The 25,586-nt window shown below is 41.1% G+C and overlaps 1 protein-coding gene across 2 annotated transcripts; it reads left to right on the forward strand.

Moving 5' to 3' along the window:
- Window positions 1-3,799: 3,799 nt before the first annotated feature.
- On the forward strand, window positions 3,800-21,225 carry LMO4 (LIM domain only 4). 2 transcript variants are annotated; one of them, XM_016148514.2, is made up of 5 exons: window positions 3,800-4,547; window positions 7,287-7,525; window positions 14,794-14,890; window positions 15,308-15,463; window positions 20,107-21,225. In XM_016148514.2, the coding sequence occupies exons 2-5, from the start codon at window positions 7,290-7,292 to the stop codon at window positions 20,113-20,115; spliced, it is 498 nt and encodes a 165-aa protein (XP_016004000.1). In that variant the 5' UTR covers window positions 3,800-4,547; window positions 7,287-7,289; the 3' UTR covers window positions 20,116-21,225. The 2 variants fall into 2 exon arrangements, with proteins under 2 accessions (XP_016004000.1, XP_016004001.1); XM_016148515.2 differs by lacking the exon at window positions 3,800-4,547 and adding an exon at window positions 6,944-7,096.
- The last annotated feature ends 4,361 nt before the right edge of the window (window positions 21,226-25,586 follow it).

A 25,586-nucleotide genomic window follows, 5' to 3' on the forward strand; every position in this document is an offset into this window, starting at 1 on the left:
TCCCCGTCATTCCCAGGAGTTTCAAATGTCTAAATAAAATAATTAAAAGCAAAATCTACATCTTAAATTATATTTCTAATCACAATATCAATGCCCTTTCTTTTTCTTCGGCGATTTTATAATTATTTTATTGCAATAAAATCAACTTCACTATTCTTTTATATTACCGTATAAAAGAGAGCTTAAGATAGGACTTCTTGTATACTGATTAATATAATTTGGTGGGGCATTTACCAAATGTAGACATCTGGATTGCTTTAAAAAAAAAAAAGAATGTTCTAATATAGCAACTACCTATTCCTTTATCACATGAAACATTTAGTGAGATATTTGTAAGGGATTTTGAGAAATACTAACAAAAGGCAGGCAGTCGGTAAATTTAAAGTAATATTATTAATATTTAAAGCCAGGATGTGGTTCTTGGAAATATAGGTTTTTAGATATGTTGTTTGCTATAAATCCCTATTGTCAAACGCTGCAGCAGTTTCCTAACTCTACTTACCATAGTACCTCCTGGCAAACTCCCACCCCCACTCCCAGACAACATCACCACACAAAGCTGTCCAGGACCTAGCTACCATTCCTCCTCGCTGCGTTTTCTCATTATATCTTTTGGTAAGGTAACTAACTACCTTTCTCTGCTCTTCTCTCTACTCTTTTACATTTTGAAACTGTCCTAGATGCAAACTTTTTGGATTCACCTTGGCTGAACCTTTAGATTTCAAGGAATCCCTGTAATAGCAGCAATAAAGACAGGCAGATTAAAAAAGAAATCCTTCCTAAAAAAAATGCTTTTGAAACAAGTTTTGCACTTACTTTAAAAGAATAATTTTTTTTTTTTTTGAGAAATAGCTGGTCACTTTGTCTTGGAGGTTGCCATAAGTGTCAAATAGTCTGACTGTTCTCAAGGTATCGAAGGCAACATGGGTCTGTGTTGAACCTCTGGTTGCTCGTAGGAGATTCTTAAGAGAATTGTCACTTGGAGAATGGAGATATAATTATGATTGAAGGACTTAAATGAGAAGAAAGGAAGGTATGAACAAGTAATTTGGGGCAATTAGGGAGCATGAGGGCTTGATTTAGGATCAATATGGTTTCTACCTTTAATTAAGAGTCAAGAAAAAACAATTTGAGTTTTTCTTTTCCAAAGCACTGTACTTTTATTCCCATTGTAGGTAAGTAGGCTGAGTGTTGAATGTATGATATCAGCAGTTATCCTGAACTGCTGGGTGCAATATAACATAATTATTTTGAATTCAGGCAATTTTACTATATACCAGGATTATTCCTTTGAGCACTGTTTTATATTTATTTGAAGAATACCCGAATGCAGAACTCCGTTACCCATAATGAACTTGTGAGTGTTTACACAGTTTTTGTGAGTTTAGCATCCATGGAAATAAAAAACTGACATTGCTTTTCATTCAAGCAGGTACTCTACTTTTAGACCACAAATCTTGCTACCCAGATGAGCAGAGTACAAAATGCAAAGAATGCAGAAATAAAAATCACCCAGAGGTGGCGCTGTGGTTAAAGTACACCTGAATTTTTATTACAGTGAATGTATTTACTCCCTACCCCTCAGAAGACAGACTGTTAGCCATTATCTCTTTTGTATTTCTATAACCACAACATCAGCAAATAAAGCTCTCTGGTAATATACTCCCACCCACTCTAATCTACCGGGACATATGTAAAGACCTCACTCTACACAGACTAACACACTGAAACCACCTCCCAGACCCCTTCTAGCCTAGAGGTCTATATTCCAAGTTTCATCCATCGTTCTTTCCTTTCCTTCCACAGAAACTGCATGAATCCTGTGAGGAAATCACTGTGATATTGAACATGTGCATAGTTAAATTTCTAACATTTCCTTTTAAAATAAATATTTCTTTTTAGTATATGTACTTAGGGAAATACCTAAAGTATCACACTTCATTATAGGATTGTGTATTATGTGATCTATTTAAGAAAATCATTGAAAAAAGAGGAAAAATTAACACCATTTGGTTTAATTCCCTCATTTGAAGATGAGAAAAATTAAGGCCCAGAAAAGGAAATTTACTTGTACATGACAATTCATAACCTAATTGTAGATCTTATGTCATCTCCTTTTGATTATTGTTATTAATAAATTGAAACTGAACCAGGGAATTAAATGGTGTGCATTATTTGTTTATGAGATTCTTTTCCTCATTTGGTTTAATTGAGTTTTCTTTACTAACCTTCAAGGAATATTACCTCTTTTTAAGTTGGCCTCCTTTAATCACACCCATCTGCAGCTGTTTTCCGTACAGGACATTTTAATTACTATTATAGTTTTAATGATTTTTTTCAAAAATGTTTTTCATGCATGCACAAAGTGACTTGATTATAAAAATGCAATTTTAAATAATCACTAAAATTAAGTCATTTGATTTTGAGGTGCTAGAAATATAGACATGAGTATTCAATTTGGTATTTAACATGTCCTCTGCGCGTTATTATATGCAATGATTATTGTTTCTTTTGCAGCCTTCATTTTGATGGTTCCAAAGACAGAAATCCCCACACAGAAACTAAAACCATAGATGTTTAACATCTGCATTGTCTAGCCAGATTCTCCTGCAGGTTCCTTTCCTCAATCCAGCTCTGCTGAGTGTAATACAATATGAAAACTTGTCCCACAAGGCTGGTTTTACTTAATGATACTTAGCAGAAGGGCTTTGCACTTTCATGATAATTTCCACCAGAAAAATCTCTCTGGAACTTACTAATAATAATCAGACCTAATATTAGCCTCAGATCAGAGATTTATTAAACCTATTTGGCAGGAAAGATAAAGTTGAATGACTAGGTATTCAAGCATCTAGGCTGAGCTTTGGCCCTAGAAAGAGACTCTCAGGCTAGCACCCTAAAAGCATTCCTCAAAACTTGATTTATACTAGAAGTGACCTTTCTTACTCTCCAGAGGCTGTGAAATTGCAAATTTTGCAATTACTTCCATTGCTTTTGAGGGCCATGGGAAATTCAGCCTCTTATCCTCCACTGCGGGGTGCATAGAAGAAAGCAAGGCTTTCTCCCCGAAGTTTTCCTCAACTTCGAAAATAAGGATTGCGATCTTTTTAACACCAATAATTTACAAGTATCTATGAAGTGCCTACTAGGCATTTGGTTTATACTCTGGTTAACGCGGAAGGGGTAAGTAGTATTTAGGATCTATTGATTCCTTTACTGGTTTTACCTTGTTAACTGAACTTCCACTAAGGTTCATAAATCTCCAACGCCGTGAAAAAAAAATTTTTTTTAATCACCTCGTGTGTGTGTGTGTGTGCGCGCGCGCGCGTGTGAAGTCCACCGCCCTAAGATTTTAGTGAGACTTTTCTTCCAAAATAGCAAGAGGCCCATTTCTGAGAAAGATGTGAAATAAGTTTCCTACGGGTGTCGCCTCGGCGCGAGGGGAGGGCAATCCCCAAAGGGCACACGGGTGCAGGTCCCGAGGGTCCCCCGCGAGCTGAGAAAGCAGGTGCTGCACCCCGCGCCTCCGCTTGCGATCCTAGGCCGCGCAAGGCAGCCCTAGCGAGAACCAGGCGCCCCGGTCACTTGTCCCCACCTGATTCGAGCCCTTCCCTTCTCCTTCCTCGGCCGGCTCTGCCGCCTGGTTCTCTCCCCCGCCCCCAGAGTCTCATTTCAGGCATCCCTTTGTCCTTCCCCGGATTGGCAGGTTTTATTATTCCGCCTGAACAATCCGGCCGCCCAGTGGCTGAGGGTCGCTGACGTCGACGGCAGAGCCGGGGAGTAGTTGGGATTTTGCTCTGTCAGTAACACATGTGTAAGAGCCGCGGAGGGAGCGAGCGAGCCGGCTAGAGGCCAGCGCCGCCGCCGCCTCCGAGCCGGGCAGCAGCAGCGCCGGCAGCGGCGCAGGCTCCGCGAGCCGGGCCCCAGCCCGCCGCCCCGGCGCGCCAGCCTCCCGTCCTCCGCTCTCGCCGCCGCCGCCGCCCCTCCCGGGGCTGTTGTTTCTGCGGCAGCTCCCCGGCCGGCGGTGCAGGAAGCTCGGCCGTGCGGACGCCGCCGCTGCCGCCGCCAGCCCGGAGCGAGCGAGCGCGCGGGAGGGAGGAAGGCGGTGGAGGAGGAGGAGCGGGAGGAGCGCGGGCGGGGGCGGGGGCCGCCGGGCGGGGGAATCTACAAAGTGAAGCCACATTGCCAAACTTGCAGCAGCGATTGCAGCAGTTGCTGCCGCTGCGCCGCGCCTGAAGCCGCGCCGCGCTGGCCGAGGGCTCCTGCCGCTGCTTGCGCGGAGCCGGAGGACGGGGACGAGGACTGACACTTCTCCTCTTGGCCGCTTGCCACTTACGCGGGGTCCCCCAACCCTGCCTCAGAGCAACGCGTTAAAAAAAAAAAAAAGAAAAAAAAAAAAGCAGCCCGTAGCCCCCTCCTCCCCTTTCCTGCTTCTGCGAGAACTCCCCTCCCTCCAGCCAAGGCGCCCCTTCCTTGGAAGCCCAGCGGCTTCACTCGCATTTCGCCGCCGCCGCCTCTCGCAATATTGCAATATAGGGGAAAAGCAGGTAAGGGGACGGCTGGGGAGCCGCGGGCTGGGAGGGGGGAGGGAAGTGGGGGCCTTTGGAGGCCGGGGCTGTTTTCTTTGGCTTCCTTCCCTTGACCGTCCCAAATTGCAAGTAAACAATACGTTGGCTTGGATAATGCGCGAGTCTGAAACTACCGAGGCCGGCCTGCGAGCTAGCACAGAGAGCAGCTCCGGGCCGCCAGCTTTGTAGCGGTTCCTGCTTACAAAAGGGTTCTCGGAGACCCGGCTAGTGAGGACCTTGGAGGGGGGTGGGGAGATTTTCAGTTCCTAAGGGAAAGGCAGGGGGTGCTGAAAGGAGGGTTTAAGTATGAGAAGTAGTGTGGGGAAAATAGTCACGAACCCCCCTCACCCCCCATTCCCCTAGTAAACACTATTTTTGAAACAGTGGCAGAAAGGATCTAAGTGAACAGGATTCGGTATTGCTGGGTCTTTAAAAAAAAAATTCCTCTTGGCTTATAAGTCTTTTGTTCCAATCCAGGAGAAATCCGGTGAATCACCTAATTAAAATCAAGACATGAATTAAGCATCCATTTTTGTACTACAAATTGCCAGCGCTACGTTTGTCCCTCCCTTGGTCTCCATTAAAAAACACCAAAGACGTTGTTAAGGGGGGGCAGATTTTGCCTCTAGCTGCCAGTTCTGCTTTCTATTTCACTGACTATCCCAGGACCTAAATTGCTTGGCTATGTAATTACTAGAGTATAAGCCTATTTAACTTAAAAGCTTTCTTTTTTTTCCAACTCTAAATGAAACTTGATGAGGGCCCGTCCTTAGTTATCAGGGGAGTCAGTTTCTGGTCAGTCCTCTTGATTCATCTCTTTTAGATTTAATCAGCATTAAGGTATTGCTTGTCCTTAAGAGCTTTAGCTAATGGGGTTACTGGATGCTTTTCTCAGTGTAATGTTTCCTTTTCAAAAAAAAAAAAACATATATATTTACCTCTCACCAAAGATGGGGGCGGGGAAGAGCTTGGAATCTCCTCCCTCCCTCTCCTCTTTTAAAAAGGAATTCGGAGCGATTAAAACGTTGGGGGGAAACAGTTTAAAGACCTAGGGCAGGAAATGCAGATTCATTTGGGTTAGGGCTGAAATTGTAACAAAAAGCAATTCCTCGAGTAAATGCATCAGATAAATCAATTTACATAAAGGTATGATGCATTCGGATAAATGCAATGCTAATGGGTTTTAGAGTGGTCTTGTTTCCAAAGTCTCAGGGTTTTGTTACAGCTTAATTGGTGCAGTTCTTATTCTGGTTTATTGTGCGGTCTCCGGACACACGTTCCGGGACTCTTTCGGAGGAAATGCGTTTAAAATCGGCCTATTTAAGGAACCCGAGTCCTTGTTTCGTTCCTTTCCCCTCGTTTCTTTGCAGCAGCCAAGTTGGGCCGGGGACAGGCAAAGTTCGCCCTCTCCCTTCTGAGGTATCAGCTGAATGTCTTGAGCAGATAGCCGGGAGCCTCGGGGGGAGCCCACACTCTCGGCTTACAGAGGACAAAGACAAAACAGGCTGCTTAATTGGCAGTAAATAACTTGATCTTTTTATAGAATAAGTGACTGGAGGAACACTAGGACTTTATTGGACTCAGGATTGGAGGCAACAAATTAATCGGTTTAGGCTAAGCTTTATAAATTGATTCCTATATTATACCCCAGTTGCTTCTCTCATGACATTCATTAGAAAGAGTGGGGAATTTTTTAAAGCAGGTTTGGTGACAGCAGGACCGGCTCGAATTTAACTTGTGCATCTTTTAATAGTGCCTTCTCGCATATTATCTGTGACACCCCCCACCCCTTTTTTGGAGGAACAAAGATTTAGCATTTAAATTGCTGATCAAGGGCAGATTAGTGAGACCAAAGTGGAGAGTGTTTGTATAGGAAGTTAACAGGCATCCTAAAGTTCAATGATCTATTATTCTTGCCTGTGTCCTGAAAACCCAGAGAAAACACTCATTGATCTTCAAAATGAAATGAGATTTGGAACAATAATGGGAGATGGCGGTCACCACAATGGCATGTGAAAGGTGCTGTTTAAAATACGAAAAACCAGTTTCGCAACTTTACACACCGCACCCCCCCCACCCCCTCGGGTCCCCGCGCCTCCCCTCCCACAACCACTCTCTCCATCTCCCCTCAGCCGGTTCCTCCCTCCTTCCCTTTCAGAAAACCGAACTATTTCCAACTTGTGAACTGCAGCTGCACTTCCCAGGGCAGAGCTCGGGAGGGAACGTGGCTCCGGCTGGGGCCACCTCCCCACTCCCCTCTGCGGCTCTCGGGGCTCGGCCGGGGCCGGGGAGGGGCCGGGCGCGGCGGTGGGTGGGTTTGACCCTCATTTGCTGGAGGCGGGCGGCGAAGGAGGGGAGGAGAGGGCGGTGGGCGGAGGCGGGGGCCGGGAGGAGGTGCCGCGAGGGGTGGAGCGCGCCGCCGAGCCTCGCTCTCGGAGTTTTGACAGTACCCAAGCTGAAATTGTCAGCGGCGGCGAGCGCTGGAAAGTTGAGAGGAGCTCGTGGCCCCAGAACAAAGCTTGAGAAAAGTAAACAGGCGGCTGCTGCCGGCGAGCCTCCCTCCTTCCCTCTCCGCCCTCACCCTTCCCGCCCTTGCCCTGCTGCTTCCTTCCAGCAGCTCTGGGGGGAACGGGTTCGCTTGCTTACGCTGCGCTTACTAACTTTTACGTCGCCCCTGTTTTTGTCTTTCTTTCCCTTTCCCCTTCCCGCCCTCTGCAGACCATGGTGAATCCGGGCAGCAGCTCACAGCCGCCCCCGGTGACGGCCGGCTCCCTCTCCTGGAAGCGGTGCGCAGGCTGCGGGGGCAAGATTGCTGACCGCTTTCTGCTCTATGCCATGGACAGCTACTGGCACAGCCGGTGCCTCAAGTGCTCCTGCTGCCAGGCGCAGCTGGGCGACATCGGCACGTCCTGTTACACCAAGAGCGGCATGATCCTTTGCAGAAATGACTACATTAGGTAAGACTTGGCTGCTCTTCCCCGAGATGGGTGAGCAGAGGAGTTGTAAGGCCAAAGGTTACCAAGGATTTTAAAGAACGGAGTAGAGCACTTACTATGAGAATACATTGTAGTCTTCACCTCAAAAACCTTCTGGTTGGCCCGTATTTAAGGGGTTCAAGAAGCATGTGTTAACCTTTCAATTTTTTAATGGTAAATTAACGTCGAATGCCATATGAAGTATAAACTGCCCATCTGGTGGGACTGGAGCCACTAGGTGTGTAAAAGTTGGGCACTCAGGGGACCAAAATTTTAAGCGGTCAGCGCCAACTGGACTCTGCTAAAAATAAACATTTCAAGTGGGAATTAAACTTTCTTAAAGCAAGTTAGGGACCTACATAGAAACTCAGAGACAAAAGATTGACTTAAAAGTGTGGTTAGAAATTATTTGCTTACGGTGATGGCTAATTATATTTACATAAGCACCTTTAAACTTTTTGAGTGGAAACCTGTGACGCATTCTTTGTGCTCCTTGTAAAAAAATGCTGATTATCTTATCAGTTTAAAGACTTGTAATTCTAATAGCAAAAAAGCAAAAATCCCTAAAATTTATAATGGTAATATTTTTATTATACTGTTACTTGGAGGCTTGTGATGCTAATTGCCAGTGCGTGGTTTGTGATGTAGAATTTGCAGGTTTTTCACTTAAGGAATGTTCAGATTTGGGGTTTTTTTTGTTGTTGTCGTTTATCACTATCCTTGGTCCCCAAAAGTTTAAGAAAAGAGACTAGAATTATACTAATCTTGCATTTTAAAGTGATGTATAGGAACATTCATATGCCCGTGTAAGCAGTCTTTTCCAACAAGTTTCAGTGCAATTAATGGAAAGAATTCAGAAGGTCAGGTGCCTATAGGATCTTTTCAGGTGAACTCAAGCTACTTAAACTCATTAATTTGAAAGGAGGCATTTGAAGGATTACACATTTAATTTGAGTAAATGGTTTGATAGACTGATGCACATGAATGCTTCTAGGAGGTGTTCTGTTTCAACATCCAGTAATTAAAAAAAAAAACCCACACGCACACCGTTGATACTAGAGAAGCGCTCAAGAACCGCTCACTCTTAAAAAGAATTGCATTCTATTTAAATTTCTGATCTAAACAATTTTCTTTATAGTGATTAGTAGGGAATTGTGTTTATTAATGGTGATGAATCAGTGGACGAGATATTTTGTTCAAAGTTTAGCACCATTGTGATTCCCTAACTCTGCGTCTAGAACCGCAAAGGATCCCAATGCAGTTGGGCTGAGTATGTATGTATATGTTTACTCCAGTGATAGTAGTGTAAAATGATGGAGTAAAATGACATTTGGTTATTCCAGTAAGGCAACTTACGTCCACTCTGCTGGCATCCTCAATCAGCCAAGTAAAAGAAATATAGGAAGAAAGAGGGCTTTTATTTTTAAATTAAGATGGCGGCATTAATTTCACTAAGTGTTCTTTTAGAAATAGATGTTGGAAAATCAGCGGGAGCACAAGTGTAATGCTTTCTGGTCCTCCTTCCAAGCAATGCTATGAGCTTTGACAGTATTGTAATTAAATAGAGAGCAAAACTGGTAAGAAAGGAGGGTGGTTTGAAGTGGAAAAATTGACAGTGCTGTTAAGACGGGGTGAATGGTACAGATTCATCTCTTCACCAAATGCTTTCAAAAAACCTTCGCTTCTGATTACCACTAATTAAAAAGAAGATGGGTCCACTTGCATTCCCTCAGGACAAGTTTAGGCAAGTGGCTTCCTGGGAATCGCTTCCATTACTTTACTCATTCTGGGGACAAATATAAATGCCCATTTGGTGTTTTCTTGTGGCTTAATGGATCAGTGGAGGGAAGATGTGTGCCCAGCCCTGAGCCTTAATTAATTGGGTCCGTATTCTCACTTCCTTTCTTTTTTCTTCTGAATTTGAAAACTGGAGCCAGGCTTGCTCTTGAACTAGATGCTGTCCTGAGAACCTTAGATCTGTCCAGGAGGGATGAGTTCCAGCTCAGTACCAAATTGCCCTCATACTGCTCAGGGCTCGTCAGCAGCTAATCACCCCCCTCCCCGCCCCCAATTTAAGGGATCTCTGAAGTCTTCCCTAAGTATTCCCTCTCACTGCCCATCAAGGGTGGAAAGGTGGGGAGGCACATGCGTTCTTTTTCCTCTCAGCTACCCCACTCCTCAATCGTCCTCCAGGACACTTGTTGGAGGAGCTTTCAATTCGGCAAAAGGCCACGGAAGAGCGGGGTAATCCGCTCTCCCGCCGCCAGGTGAAGGGGACCCTTTGGCTCTAAGGCCTGGCCGGGACCACAGAGCGATTTATTAAGGGCTTTTAAACTGTCTGACTTTGAGGTTGTGGTTTTCTTTAAAACAACCAAGATCTGGGTAAAACGCTGCGGGAGAGCTGGGAGAGGCTGGGGAGGCGGGGGTGGGGGCGCTGCACTGCTTTTCCCCAGTCTCCTCCCCCCCTGGGCGACCAAGTGTGGATTGGGTAGAGCTGGGCTTCTGCCTTCTCTCCCTCCAAGATTTCAGATAAAGCGGCTGCCTTGCTGCAGAGAATCCGCACAATTAAAAGCTTTAATTAGTGGCTCCTCCATTTTCTTAGTTCTGATGGGCTTTATCTAATGAGATCTGGTCTCTGGCTTAGATCTGCTCCGAATGACGTGTCCGCAATGAATGAGAGCTGCGTCGCAAACAAAACATTTAATTAACAAAATTGGCCTCTATGAGAGGGAAGGAAGGGGGGGGGGAAGGAGAGAGTGGATCTTAAAGGTGCCAATGTCTGCCTGCCCCCCACCTTACAAAACTTGGCGAACCTTGGAACTGTCCCCTTCCTCCCAGCCCCCGACACCCCAGCTCAATCCAAGCTCCACTAAGTAGCTTCAGAAACTCTGTTTCTCCATCCTCGAACCCGTCTTCCTTCACCCCCACCTCGGGCACTAAGACTGGCGCGGAAAGTGCAGCTAGAGGAGGAAGTTCGGAGATCGACGGGTGGGGCTCCAGGTCCTGGGAGGGCGAGGAACCGCGCCGGAAGCGCTGGTGGTGGTCCTGGGCGAGCCTTTTCTCGCCTGGCCCTGGCGGGGCCCCGCGCTGAGATCGGGCTGGCGCCGCCCGAGGCCGCAGCCGAGGCGCCCAGCCGGCCAGCGGCCTCGGGCCCGCGAGGGGGCGAGCCCTGGGAGGGAGCCCGGCGAGCGAGTCGCACTTTCTGTCCCCGGCTCCTCTTGGGCGGTTCACGTGGCGCCCGCAGCCGCAGTGAGCGCCGCACAGCTGGAGGTGGGGGCCAGGCCGAGCCGGGCGAGGGTGGGGGGGCGATCGGAGGTGGAGGGTGTGTTTGGGGAGGGGTAGCGTTAGGAACGGAGGCGCCGCCAGACAGCGAGTTCATTTCCCTGGTAATCAACAGCAAGCTGCTATATTCAGAGAATGCTGTCCCTTTAATTGAACAGGCTAGGTAATTAAATGGCACTTTTCCAATAGGACGTGCTAGGTAAATCTAATAGTTGGTTATTTAATATCACTTTGAAGTCTGCCCACTCAAGCACAATGACAGCACAGGAGCATGTGAACTATTAGCTAGGAGAAAAAAAAAAAACCAGGATCTCAAAAATTAATTAAATCGCATGCAATTTAGGGGGAACGTTTATCTTGATTTGTCATAACAGAATTAATTCAAGGCCTCCAATTCACTTGGGGGCAGATCTGTTACTCTGAATTAACCAAGCGTAATTTGGCTGATTTTTTTTTTCTCTCCCTCCCCTCTCTAATGCAGCAGTTGCGATTATTCACAGCCCCCCTCTTAAGTATCAATAGCTTCTGGTGCTTTTAAGGTGCTTGGTCTCTAGTTATTCCAAAGTACCTTTAATGGACTTGGCTCCAGGCATAATTTCTGGGTTGCATTTCTTTGTTACATTTAATATAGCTGGTGCAGAATTTAGATTAAATATAGGAACCTGCTGGAAAACCAATTGCTTTTGGATCAGTAGCTGTGGATGTGCATTTTTCTCCTCAGATAGGTTGCTGATATTTACTCGCAGGTACAAATGTATACCTTTCAGCCACACTCTTAAAAACACACCTTTCTTCCCTGAAAGCAGTTTAGAAAACACAGCCAGGTAGTGCCCCATATTACGTGTATTTTGCTTGAAGTAATAATGCAGTTGAAAATAAGCCCACCTATTGGTCATTGGAGTTATGGAAAGATGCTAAGCATGGCTTGCCCTCTCCATCTCTTTATGTCGGCAAGGAGAGTTTGGAGCTGAGCTGGCAAGCAGTACTAACACTACATTTTCTTCACATAGGAGCACCTTGAAAGTGCAGAGGTTTGGTGGGATTTTCTTCCCTCCTTTTCCCTTTTTCCCATATAAGGAACCTCTTGATGTTTGTGATTGATTGCATTGCCCAAATGCTGAAATATTAACGACCTTCTTGGACTGAGGACCCAAAGAAAGGAAACTGAAACCGATTCTGTCATCACAATTAAAGACTCCCCTGGCTTTAATTAGCCTGACCTGGGGTATATCTCCCCGTTGTTCGAGTTAAAGAGAAAAGAGCCCATTATAGTCCAGTCTGAGACCGATAGCTACTTAATTGAGCACCTAAAGCCTCAAGCCTTTTAAATCAAACACTGTCCTGGACAGTCCCCCTGGTTAGATAATTAACTCTCTAGTGCACAGAAATGTTAAAAAAGAAACAACTTTTCAGGAAAAGGTGAAATTCTAATGGTAGCCTTCTGTCTCTGGTAAAAGTGGATTAAAATGTATATAGACATGTAAGTTGTTTTGCTCTGAGGCTGTAGATATGGAAAGACCTTAAACTCTATTAATGATATTCAATCGCATATCAGTCCTGGGTAGATCTTGGTCATTTTCATACTTTGTAATTTTTGACACTTTAGGAATCCCATAATTTTGTGGTTGAATGTTCCCTAAAAGGTTATGAAAGTGGCACTGGAGAAAATAAGATGTATGAAAAGCTTTTGGATTACATATGACTTCCCTGATTATTAAAATACACTTAGATGTTGAAGATATACAGCTGACTTTACTCAGGGTAAATTGTTAAATAAATGAACACTTAGTCTGGGTAATCAGATATGTACAATGAAAGGGTATTTTTGAAATGGAGTGTCACTGTGTACCTCTTGGTAGTGGCAGCCATGATTATAGACGTCTATCCATTAAAATACTTCTGGATTGCTGTAAGAGGATGTTTGGTCCTTAGCTCTGGTAAGATTCTATTCCCCACTCCTGTTATCTACACACACACAACCCCCCACATCCTTTCTCCTCAGCATGTATATAGCCACAATGGCAGGGTTTTAACTATATTTTTTACCCAATTTGTTTGAATTTGGTACCACTCTTGGGGATTAGAATTACCCTGCTGTTGACCATAAACTCTTTTTGCCATGGCCATGCTAATTCTCTGGCAACCCTGCCTTTTTGGGGACCCTCTTTGTGGCAGCAGTGACAACTCAGACTGGCAGGATGCTGTAGGTGAGGCACCGGGAAGTCTTCATCAATACTTCTGAGGTGGTCCAGTATTAGGAGATGGCAGGCCGGCAGCCCTCTAGCTCTCACACGGTGTGGTCTTGCAGTTAGAGGTCTTGACAGTATATTATTTCAGCTTTCTCTCTGTAACTGTTCTGATTCCGCAAGAACGTGTCAATGTGTCGTGGATCTCAGACTAATTAGTTTTGAAATGGAGTTTTGATTGAACTCTTCAAATCAATGCTGCTGCAAAATTTGTTTCTCGGCCTTCCTATTAAAAGCCATCTTAAGGGGCAGTTTTACTACTCTCCCTGTCGTTCAGTCGATACATTTAATAACAACTTACAGGCTATTTTCAATAAAGTGGCGACAGCAAATTAGTAGTTTGAACATGACAAGCCTCTTCTGCAAGACCAGATTCTGAAAACTCAAAGCAATTATTTTTATATAGAGGCATGCCGCAATCATTCAGATTACGGGGTGTTCTATAGGAACGTGTCTCCTGGTTTGACACAAACTGCATTTTATGACTTTATTTGGATAAGAGGAAATACAAATATTAATATTTATTATGACACCAATATGTTAATTTGTAGGTCCTGTTACTTTTGTTTTTTAGTGTTGCAAGTGCCTCTCTGGCTCTGTTTACTTGTGCTTATATCACCTTTCAATGTGAAATCATTTTGGTCTGTTTAATAAATATTTGTGGATATTAAAGAGGGAAGCCCAAAAGCAAATAAAGCTTCCCCAGTTTGAGTCTATGGATCCCGCAAAAGCCAAATTTTGGCATTCATTAAAATATTTCGTTGCACCTATAGAAGGGTATAAGGAATTACATATATTTTTTTTTCAGTACACCATACTTCCTTGAGCTTTCCCCTCCTCTGCAGCCTTCTCCTTCTCCCCCTCCTCCCCCCATGGCAGATGTTGTGGTCTCATTTGATTGCATAGGAAAACTGCAGTGATACAGCAAACACCCAGAGAGATATGATGACAAATGGGTCCAGATCCCGGTAAATTACTTTCTGCTCAAATCGAAATTTCATTCAGTTTGTTGCTAGCAGAGATGAAGTAATCTAAATTGTGGACTCAGGAGCAGATAGAGGGAAGTTGGAGCAAGCATTTCATTATCAAGAGAGAGAGAAGGTTAGGATGAAAGAGATGAGCAGAGGCAAATCTTAAGTGTTGACACCATGATTGAAAAGGTTAACCCATACACATTATATATCAACCTGGATAGCAGAGAGTTTCTAATGGAAAGTCTGCACTGATGGAGGTTTACGGGAGTTTCAATACACTGAGCATGATGTCTTCTTAGATATACAATCAAATCCTCTTAACCCTTTTGATGACTCATATCTCAAGATATGATTAAAGTACAAAAGAGTTCTTCATATAATTTCAAGGACACAATGCATTTAAACTCTAGTCATGAATTGTATCTTTTTTTTTTTTTTATGACGAACCCAGTAATCTGATAAAATGTGTGTAGAACAGAATTGTTTCGTATTTGCTAGAGGTGTGAGTCAATATTTTGATTAAATCCGGGGCATCCTCTTCCTCTGCGGTAGGCAGAAGTTAGTTGTGACCCCAAAAAAGATTGTCCCCAGGTTATGTAAATCACTCATAAAGTGTGAGGCCTGCGCCTAAGCGTTCAGTCTCTGTCAAATGCACTCCAAAGGGAGAGAGCCAAAGGCCAGGGATTTCTTTTTTCTTTTTCTTTGCTTTAGGATTATTCATCGGTGTCACCCGTCATCTTTGTTTCAGATTATTTGGGAATAGCGGTGCTTGCAGCGCTTGTGGACAGTCGATTCCTGCGAGCGAACTCGTCATGAGGGCCCAAGGCAATGTGTATCATCTTAAGGTAGCATCCGTTCCTCCTCTCTTTTTAAAAGAATCATACCTTTCCTACATGGAGACAAAAAGCAAAGCGTTTCTCTTTAGTGTGTGAACTCCGTTTTCTCAAGCTGCAGAATCTGAAGGAACCCATTGAGGCTGTAGCGTGGCAGTGATGATTACCTACCCATCCGCATCACACCCCCCCCGCACCACACAGGCACAGACGTTTGTCTGGTTCCGTGTTTGTACTGATACAATTTATTGTGTTTTGGCTTACTAATTTCTAGAATCATGTCGAAGGAAGAAACACACTAAACTTTTAAGTGTCTCTGTCTTTGACACATACCTGCTTTAAAATAGTTTATGAACTTGTGACCAAAAAAAGAAAGGGCAAGGAAAAAGACTTGTACTTGTTTTCAGTGCGTTTGCTTTTCCCTTTCAGTGTTTTACATGCTCTACCTGCCGGAATCGCCTGGTCCCGGGAGATCGGTTTCACTACATCAATGGCAGTTTATTTTGTGAACATGATAGACCTACAGCGCTCATCAATGGCCATTTGAATTCACTTCAGAGCAATCCACTACTGCCAGACCAGAAGGTAAAGACCCCGCAGTTACTGATAAGCTTTATTAGAGCAAGTTGGGAGGTTCAACCTCTTTGAACCTAGCAAGGGAGTTTTCCTGGGTGCTTGTATTTTTGCATGTCCTTTTGAAAAAATGTAGACTACTCATACGTACAGCGTTCAGAAATAGGAGAGTTCATTAAATTGTGAATCTTCTCTAGTTAAAAAGAAAAATCCTTCTGACTTTATTATATCTGTAACTTTACCGTTGTTGAACATGGGATTATCACATGCAAAATCAAATAAAACATAAAACTTATGTGTAACTAGTTGTTTATCTCATTCGACAATTTTGAAATTCAGAAACACGATGGATATGAATAAGGTTATTAGGGGAGGAAAAGTAGAACATTTATGGTAGGAAAGGGAATAAACGTCTTTGTCATGACAGAATGATTTCTGTATTAATAATAGCAATCTGGACACTTGCCTTCTAAGTCCAGTTTATGATGCTTTTATTTTTAGAAAAGCAGTTTTACCAAACATTCTGTAATTCTAGAGGAGGGCATTTTTGTCTTATTGGTAGTCCCGTAAAATTTGAATAAGTTACGACTTTTAAAACAGAAATCTAACTCTTCCTAATCACTTTGGGCTACTAATAGCTCCGTTAAAGATTATGTATCTTGATTCTTCATCCATAAGTGGAAAGTTTTTGGACCAGAGTTCGAAATGAGGAAATTATTCGAGTGTACAGGTCACGTAGTATTAGAAGGCACTTCAGAGGGAAAATTGGTGATCAACAGTTGTCCAGCACACCCAGGACTGGATAGTTTTAGATCTATTTTAATCTCCTTAATAAGTCCTATAGCTATGCAAGTGAGTGCATTTTGATAACTGCTGTGCCTAATTTGTAACAATTACTGTCAACCTTCAGTTAAGAGACTGTTCATTCTACACTGGCCCAGAAAAGAGTGAAATGTATGACTCGTGCGCATAATTTTATTCACATCATATTTCATACTGATTATGTATTGATGACATTGATTCATTTACTCTTTACAGCGCCACTTGCATGGATATTAAATCTTATTGACCACAGATGAATTTTAATTTCAGATTGGTGATAGATTTTTCCATCAGCTCTGATAGTATGTTTGACTTTTTCATCATTAACCCAGGCAATCACACAGCACTGAGTTATTGCATTGAAACAAAAAGTGCACACTTCACTTGGTAATTCTTTATGGATTTACAATAGGAACTTCATTAATGTCTGTTGTAAGGATCACAAAACAAAAAAACATTTATCTGCAAATAGGAATTTAGCAAGCTTCAAAAGTTTCGGGAAAAAATATTAGACTCCTTTGTCTTCTGTAATGCATTTTCTTAATGCTATGTGTGGGGAAAATGACTAATATTTGAAAACTTTTAACCATTTAAAATTACACTGCCACATTTTAATGCTCATATTTATCATTTTTCCTTACACAAGTTTATGGAATAATTTTAAATATATTTTCCACTTCTTTATTAAGTAAATGTTAATTACATCACAATATGCACACTTTAATTTACTAATACAGGAAGCTACATAGAATGCTGTCTTAAGAATAGAAGTCTAATTTTTTATTGCAAATTAACCAGTCACCATTGATGAGGCATTTCAAGCTGCTTTAAGGAATGCCAATACATATAAATATGTACAGATTTTTGTGGTTTGAATTCTAATGAAGTGAATCTGTATAGGAGAATTGAGAACAATGAATGGGTAACATAAATATTTTGAGATACCCATTTCAATTTAGAGGCAAAGCCATTTGTAGTTACATTTGGTAGCTCAAAGAAAAAATGAGCTAGGAATAAAACGGTTGATCTCTTCCCCACTCCCTCCATTGTAAAAGCTTAGTTTTTACCTAAATTCTTAAGTTTGTTACTGATTCTATACCATTTCTTTTCGTGACTTAGCAAAATTTAAAAAATGATTCTTAGAGCTCACCAACATGTATGGTGAGATCTGAACAATGTGGAGATGTGATAGAAAATGTAGCCAAAACGAAGCACTGAATATAGGCAGTAACAATATTAGCTAGGGACTGAGTGCAAAGGACAAATAAGAAATATGAGCAGAGTCTCAGTACCATCTTTTTGAGTACAAGGTGACGTAAATTTTGAGATGTGAGGGAAACTGAAGAAAAATCTGGTTTACGTGTTTTCAAGATTGCATGTATTGTGCCTTTCATATAAATCTCCTGTTTTCCATACTTTTTTTTTTTCCCGAATGCAGAAAGGTAGGGTGTTCATTTTGGAACACAAAATATATAGGGTGATGAATATGAACCTACTAGTGTGTATTTTCTTAATGTTGGAAGCCAGAAGAGACAGATGACCTTCAGAAATTAATAGCTCTTAAAAGGCAAAAGGATATATAACTTAAGGATATGTTCTTATAAGAGGTTGGCAAGAAGCTGTGTTTTGGGGGTGACGTTAATTAAGAACATTTTCCCGTTGGTATAAATGTCTCCCATTTTTGCCCTTGGTGCTCAGCTCACCATGAGCACAGTCAATTCACAAGGTAGTTTTTGTAAATAAAGGTTTTGGGCAAGCCGAACACGGTCCAGAGAGATATTAATGAGAGGGCGAGGGGGAAGAAGTAATGAAACACACTTCCTGGTAGAACATAAACTGTTTTGTGGTCTCGGAGAATGCTTTAAAATTATTTTTCCAAAAGCCTCTGGCGTTTCTTTTCTGGAGGAGATGAGATGGGGAGAAATGACAAATAGCTCCATTTTATTATTTTCTTCTCTCTCATTCTCCATATTTTTGGTAGGGAAAATTGGACATTAATTTCGGCCGTTTTCCTTCTATTTGCAGAACCAATTATGTTTTGTACATGATGCCTAATAAATATACCCAAGCATCCTTTGGCTTAAAAGTAATGAGTTGATTATTTGTAATCCCTTCTTTAAAGCAGCTAATTGTATGGAAGGTGTAGACCCCCTTCATCTGGTCCCTTTAAACTTTTATTGTTCTGAAATTTGTTCCCAGTGTCTGGGATATGTAGTTTAGTTATTGCTCTGCATCATCGGTTTTTGTGTATTCTGAGAAAAATTAATTTTAAGCTTTTAAATCATATAGTCTCTTGGCTGAAATCTCAAGAACACTAGTGTTCAAAGGATCTACAAAACGTTATAGCCAATGTCATTTAAAGGAGGCTTGGCTATCCTTAGGAGAATATTGCCTTCTAGAGAGTTATGTAAATACAGTCAGGAATTGTGGCTGATTTTTTTTTTTTTTCTTTTTTCTTTTTGTAAATTTTTGCCTGCTCTGGAATTCTTTCGTCTATGCAACGGTGATGGTTCCATCTAGAATTATCTGTGCTTTTCAGTAAAGTAAGAGATCACACCTCTTTAGCTGGAGGAAAATTTAGCAAGTGTCCTAGTTTACATATCACTTCGCAATTCCCCTGTAGTTACATAATTGGTGTTGTGTGTGTGTCCATCGTAGAGGACATTTGATGCTCATTTATTAAATATGCTCGCTGGCTGCTGCTGCATCTTTGTTCTGGACAGACAAATTACCTTTCTCACACTGAGCTTCCACTCTGGGGAATTAAGCCTCCACCACTTTAATTAGCTTGGAAGTGGGGGGTTGCAGTTCCTAATAGACTGCAGGCTTTTAGTAAGTTAGGGAAAGAGTAAAACGAGAACTTCCTGGGAAGCTCAAAATGTCATTTAAAACCATAAAAACCTAATATATATTATTTCATTTTGGTAATTGCAAACAGATTGTGTTTGATGACTGTAGATTATCATTTCTAGCTTAGACATTAAAGTTAGACTTCCATTGAACTACATTCTTTAGTTGATCAGAAGTCCTTAACACATTACATGTTTGATTCATATATTTAGAATATGTAATATTAAGTGACACAGATACATAGATAGGAAATATTAAGTGAAAAGTACTATCCGAATATTCTTATGTATGTGTGTGTGTGTGCGTGCGTGCGCGCGCGTGTGCATAAACACACACACATGCCCACATATAGGTGTGCAGGTCCATACCTGTAGGTAGAGAAGGACATGGGTGAATAGATGTCACATGGAAGTATCAGGATAATAACTGCCAGTATTTGCTTAGCTTTTATTAAGTGTCAGGCACTGTTGAAAATGCTCCATATATATTATGTAATCCTTACAACAGCCATATTATCCTCACTTTAAAGGTGAAGAAACTGAGACACTGATAGGTTAAGTAACTTGTCAAAGGTTACACAGTTGAACATATAAATCCAAAACTTCCTTGGGCCGGGGGTCTGTAGGGAAACTTGGCTCTGAATGTGCCTTTAAGATATGACTACTAGGCAAGTAGTTATAATTCCTTTCAGAAATTTGCTTTTAACAGAGTTAAGCAATTCATTGTAGAACTTTACACCAGAAACTTTCTGAAAGTCCATTTATTGTCTCATTTTCTCTGCTAGTAAAACTGTAGAAAATGTTATGCTTTAGTTCTTCACTACCGGAGTAAGTAGCGTAGAAAGCCTCCATCAGGTCACAGTTGGGAAGTGATCTAATAAAAGAAGATTAGTGAATATAGGAAAGACAAAAGCAGTCATATTTGAGTTTAATATCTCTCAAATTTAGCATTTTAGCTAAGATGCCCATTTTTATTTCTTGCAGGTCTGCTAAAAGGTCAGAGTAATGCAGAATGCGTGCCTTCATCTCAGATTTTGTTCATCACAGGTGGATCCCATGTGTCTTCAGTAGACAAGTCACCTTTGTAGCTAGCACCAGTGCCAGCTCCATGCCATTGCACCTTCTTTAGTCTTGATTGCCCTTCCTGCATTTATTGGTGTATTAAAATGACTGAATATGAACATTAAGGACTCCATGAACCTGGGCTAATGGGAGACTGTAGAGAAAATGAAAAAAGATCCACCGGAGGACATCTTGGGGGGGGTGGGGGTGGGGAGCTTGGGAGGAGGGAAATGACTAATGAAGCTAATTAAAAGAAGCATTCAAATCTGCTTTCTACCCTCATTAACAATTAGCAGGGCACTGGCCAGAGTTTGTACCCTGTGTTTTACCTTAACAACATTCTACTTGCTCTTTGTATATTTAAGTGTTGTAAGGAAATGTGTTTCAATCAAAACCGAACATGAGATAAGGAAAAGAGATGTGGCTTTTGTGATATTCTATCACAAACACTTTTATTGTATCTCTGTAAAATACAATGTATGTATGCATGTAAGTGTTTTCGTCCTAATGTTGCTACTCCCATGGCGAAGGAAAAAAAAAAAAAAGAACAAAAAAAAGAAAAAAAAATTGGAAAAAAAATCAGGCTCATAGCAGCTACTGTGTAGAAATTTCCCCCTACTTCTAATTTGCTGAATGAAGAAAAAAAATCTTTTATTTGTGATATTTTCAGAGACATTTGCTCTAGTATGGTGTATTTAAATAATAAAAACTTAAAAGAAAAAATATTTGATGGAGTTTGGGTTTAAACACTGCTTCTCCTCTTCTGTATTTTGGAAAAATTTAGGGTTTTCCTGTGATACCAAGCTCACTTGAAATTTTAGGGGTTGAGGGAGGTGGTGTGTATATTTATTTAGCTCTGAGCCAGTAAGGTATTCTCCAAATTACTTAACCATGCTGTTTTGGCAGGGGTACAAAGCAATGTTTCTTAACTGAGTCCTTTTTATAAGTTCAGAATATTCTGTTAACAGCACGCCATTACACTTCTCCTATATCACAGTGAATCTTTTGTGTTTATATATAAATAATTTGTTTGATTCTTCAGCTATTTCGTTTATTCTTTTTTCTCAATAGGAAAACCTTGGCTATTGATGAAAAGCATCTTAAAGAATGTGGCGTCACCATCTTGTTCCCTTACCAAGTTTATAGCTTTTGAAGGAAATAGCGTTTCTCAACCCTACCTGTACATATTTTCAAGTTGCATTAGTTGTTAGGGACCCAGAGCTCTTTTATAGTCATCTTCGATGGGTGAAACAGCCATTTCCTGTGAGTTTTTTAGACTCATTTGGTCTGCTGTGTGATTTGTTTATTTTGTTTTGCTCTTACACTCCTCTACCAACTCTGCCTTTCCATGTTTGGAAGAGGATTTGGAATTCATTTACCAGTAGTCTTGAGATATTTAGTTCCTAGTTCTAGGCAGCGGAATATGCCCAAAAGCTTCTGTATTGCCTGCAGAGGTGCCCTGAGGAAAGCATATGCAGGCCAAGGACTCAGTAGGTCCACGGCCAGTGCTGGAGGGAGGAAAAACCAAAGAGGCCTCACTGCCAGATTCATATATGTGAGCAAATCTAAACTATGACTTCTATCACAGGTTAATAAAACCATGTGTGTTTACAATGCCACTTTCAATTTCCTTTGCAAAAACGGCATTTGTCTTCTTTTCTTTTCTTTCAGAAGAGCTCCCGATGTAGACCCTCTCTCTGAACAGGAATAGGTTATATAGAGGGGTCAAAGTTAACATATCTCAGCGCAGTCAGCTTAGCTTCCCTTTGAGATCTCTCCTCACTTGCTTTCAGATTGCAGGCCGGGATGAAAATCAGTTGTTCAAACTGTAAACCTCCAGTAGGAGAATTTAAAGGCAGTTAAAGTTAATAGTTTTATTAGAGTTTTATAAAAAGAAAATGCAAGAAAAATAAAGTGAGCAAAATCACATAACATTATCTGTTTGAATTAGATCCTTGGGGAATTTCTAGTAACTTGGACTCTTCAGGATGGAAAAGGGGAAACGTTAATAAGAACGCGGGCATTTTCTGTATTCTTTTTGTCATAAGCACTAGTCCCATATAGTGTAGAAATTCAAAGGAGATAGCTAATAACTTTTAGTAAGTAATATAGTATGGCAGTTAGTGATGTGGAGGGCTAAGGTCATTAAAGACTTTAAATGAACTATTATATGGCTGGCTCCTCAAGCACTGCTGCATATTTAATAACAAGCTTCTAAAAGCATTTCTTAAGTTGCAGACCTATAAGATTACAAATGTCACTCATGTTAGTATAATCCACATGCAAGTGATGAAGCCTTCTCTTTGATGTGCTAAATTGGAGAAGGACTAATGGAGCTATGAATATACAATAGAACATATTTAAGTAGTAGTCTTGCTTTAGGTAAAACACTTTTCTTGAAACCAGAGGCATTTCAAACAATAAAATGCAGCTCTAATGGGGATGCTCTGTGTGGATAGAAAGCCCCTAAAAACAGGTTTATTCTGATGTGAGCAGTGATTTTGTTCCTCCCCCAACCCCAACCCTAACATTGCTTCGAGAGGAAAAAAAGAATCCACCAGCTTGTTCACCTTCATCATTTCATTTGTGATGTTAGTGGAGGATACTCTGTTCTTTCAAAAAGACTTATTTAATATTACCCACGTCGTAGAGTGAGATGGCCTCCAATCCCTGTAAGCAAGTGCAATTTAAAAAGCAAATATTTCTGAGCCCTGCTGAACTCCTGATTTAAAAAAAAAAAAAATGTTTATGAGACATATAAATGTCTCAATCATGCAAACTCACTCTTGCTAATGAAACAGTTTCATAAAAAGATTATCCTTTGAAAGGGTTTAATGTTTTTTACCTGCCTAGTTAGGTTTACACATCCCGAAAGGCATGAGGACCTGAAAGAAGCCTTTCCAAACCAAACTGTTTGCCACAAGAAACTATTTCCACCTCTTTATGAATTATTAGGAAATAGTTTAACATGGACTGTAGTGTCTTATAGAAAATGAGAAAACTCACACCAAAATGAAGCATGTGACATTGTCATCCTTTTAATATTAACTCTTTCTTTTGCCCTTATTAACAATGATATTTGAAACAACTAATCATCTAAAATGAAGCTTCTAAGTGGCTTTAAACATCAGTATAGTAAGATTCTAATGTGCACCACTATTTATATAAAATATTTCTTAGGGCCAATAAATTATATAACAAACAGTAAATCCAAGAGCTATATATCAAGAGACCAGTGAAGACTTTCCGTCTAGCCTAAATAATTGTATTTAAATTGAGAAGAGGTTTTCCAGTGATTCTTTCACCCGAGAATTACATCCCGGGTGCTTGTGCACCTATGACTCAGGTTGAGAGGCCGTCGGAGAAACAGACCATTTACAAGGTGATGTGACTTGTCGCTCTGTTACTGAGACTCACCTATTGTCAGTCCAGCCAAGTCACAGAAATTCTTATTGCAGTTAAATAGCAATTTGTTTCCATGAAACTGCAATTAAAGTATTACTGAGCAGCCATTTTAGATTGGCAATGCTCTGAACGCATGTTAAACAGCCAGCAACTCCCACTTGCAGAGTCTGAGATCTGTCTAGCAGCAAAGTGTAACACATTCACCCATGTTGGGTATCTAGTTAAGAGGCATTTGTAGCCCTCTGCTCCCATCGTGAACATGCTGAGAGCCATGACAAGTCAGGGCTGATTTTTAGAAGGTGAACTTGCAACTTACCTCAAGTGAATACTATTTCCAGTTGTACAAGAAGTACTTTATGCTAGTAGATATGTGCATGTTTCCTAGAGGGAATGTTTCCAAGTTCAGATTGATTCTGCTGAGAATGGACTGCAACTCAGAGGCCTCAAGCCAATCATGTACTACAGGTCTTGACATGTTACAGCTGTGTAAACAGGGCCATTCTATCTCCTAAATCACAACGAATAAAGCATAGGATGAAAATCAATTGATTCTGTTATAAGTTCTTTGAATGACACTGGAAAGTTGTTTAATGACTCTGTTGGAATGGACAAGCCTGAGTTGAGCCACCAAAATACCTGTTTTAATTGTCTCTCTCCCCTCAGAAATAGGGCAGGACAGCTTTCCTGTGTATTAGCTTTGCCACCAGCAGATCAAAACCTGCTGGGGAAAGAAAGGATATGAACTGAATTCTTCCTGCGGATCTAAAGTTCAGGATTTGTTGAGTGAGAAAGGCGAAGTGCAAAGGTTTTATTGAAAATGCAAAACATCGATGTAAGTTCCTGAGAGAGGAACGGATTTTAGAGGTGGTGTTTTAAAATGCAATTAGCACTGAATTCTAACCAGCTTGGAAACAATCATTAGCTCACGGGAACAGGAGGGATCTCACCTTCCTTCAGCCTAAAAAGTTCCCCCTACCTTGAATCAAAAGGTTTATGTCTTCAACTTTTTCAAAAATAATTTTCATGTGCGGTGCATCTATTTGTAGGCTTTTTTTCCCGTGTTGTTTGAGCTGTATTTTTTTTTTAAAAAAAAACTAAGAAGAAAACATTAAAGAGTCTCTTCCTAAATTAATTTTTCATTTTCGGTAAATTGAATGTTTTTAAGGAACTGTAAAGAGAAAATCTGACGACAAACTGAATTTACAAATGAAGATTAATTAGGAAAACAGAAAAGGAAATTGCTTGGGCCGCAGTTGTATAGCTTTTTCTTTATTTAAATAAGGTTTAGTAGAGGTGGGTGTGTCTTAAATTCTGCATATCCCTCTCCTTCAATTTCTATCATCCATCATGGGACTTACACTTTTCATAAGCTTTACATTTTTAAATATAATGTTTACTATAATAACTTTATCTTGGAGTTTCATAATACTTTGTAAATGTGTTTATATCCTAGCATTTACAATTAACAAGTTTCTTACACATTATCTTACTCAGTCGCCACAATACTTCTCTTTATTGTTATTGTCTCACTTTTACAGATGAAGTTTTACAGTTGAGGTCATTGAGAGTGAGGTGAATAGGCACTCTTGGTGCAAAATGTAACGGGGTACCAAAAAATTGGTAACCAAGACCATGTTTTAATACAATATTTCTAAAAATAAAATTAATGCAAAAACATCCATGACAAACAAAATATTACAATTTTAAATAAAGGCAGGGTCAGTATTACTTTTCTTTTGCCTCAGGCTCTAACATGGCTGCCCACTATTATTAAGGCCCGCGGTGCCAAAACTATTTGAACCCTGGCATTTTTGGGCATTTTGGTACACTTGACTTCTGCAACAGTGATATACTTTATCGCATGAGCTATAACTATGTTTTTCTCTCCCCTTAAAAAACTAAAGTATTGTGTTTAATCTTTATCCAACCTGGAATGCCAACTCATTTAGACGGCTTGCCTATCTTCGCCTTGCTCTAAAAGAAATTTCTTTTGAGTT

Source organism: Rousettus aegyptiacus, unplaced genomic scaffold (genome assembly GCF_014176215.1).
Source record: "Rousettus aegyptiacus isolate mRouAeg1 unplaced genomic scaffold, mRouAeg1.p scaffold_m13_p_1, whole genome shotgun sequence".
Lineage (NCBI taxonomy): Eukaryota > Metazoa > Chordata > Mammalia > Chiroptera > Pteropodidae > Rousettus > Rousettus aegyptiacus.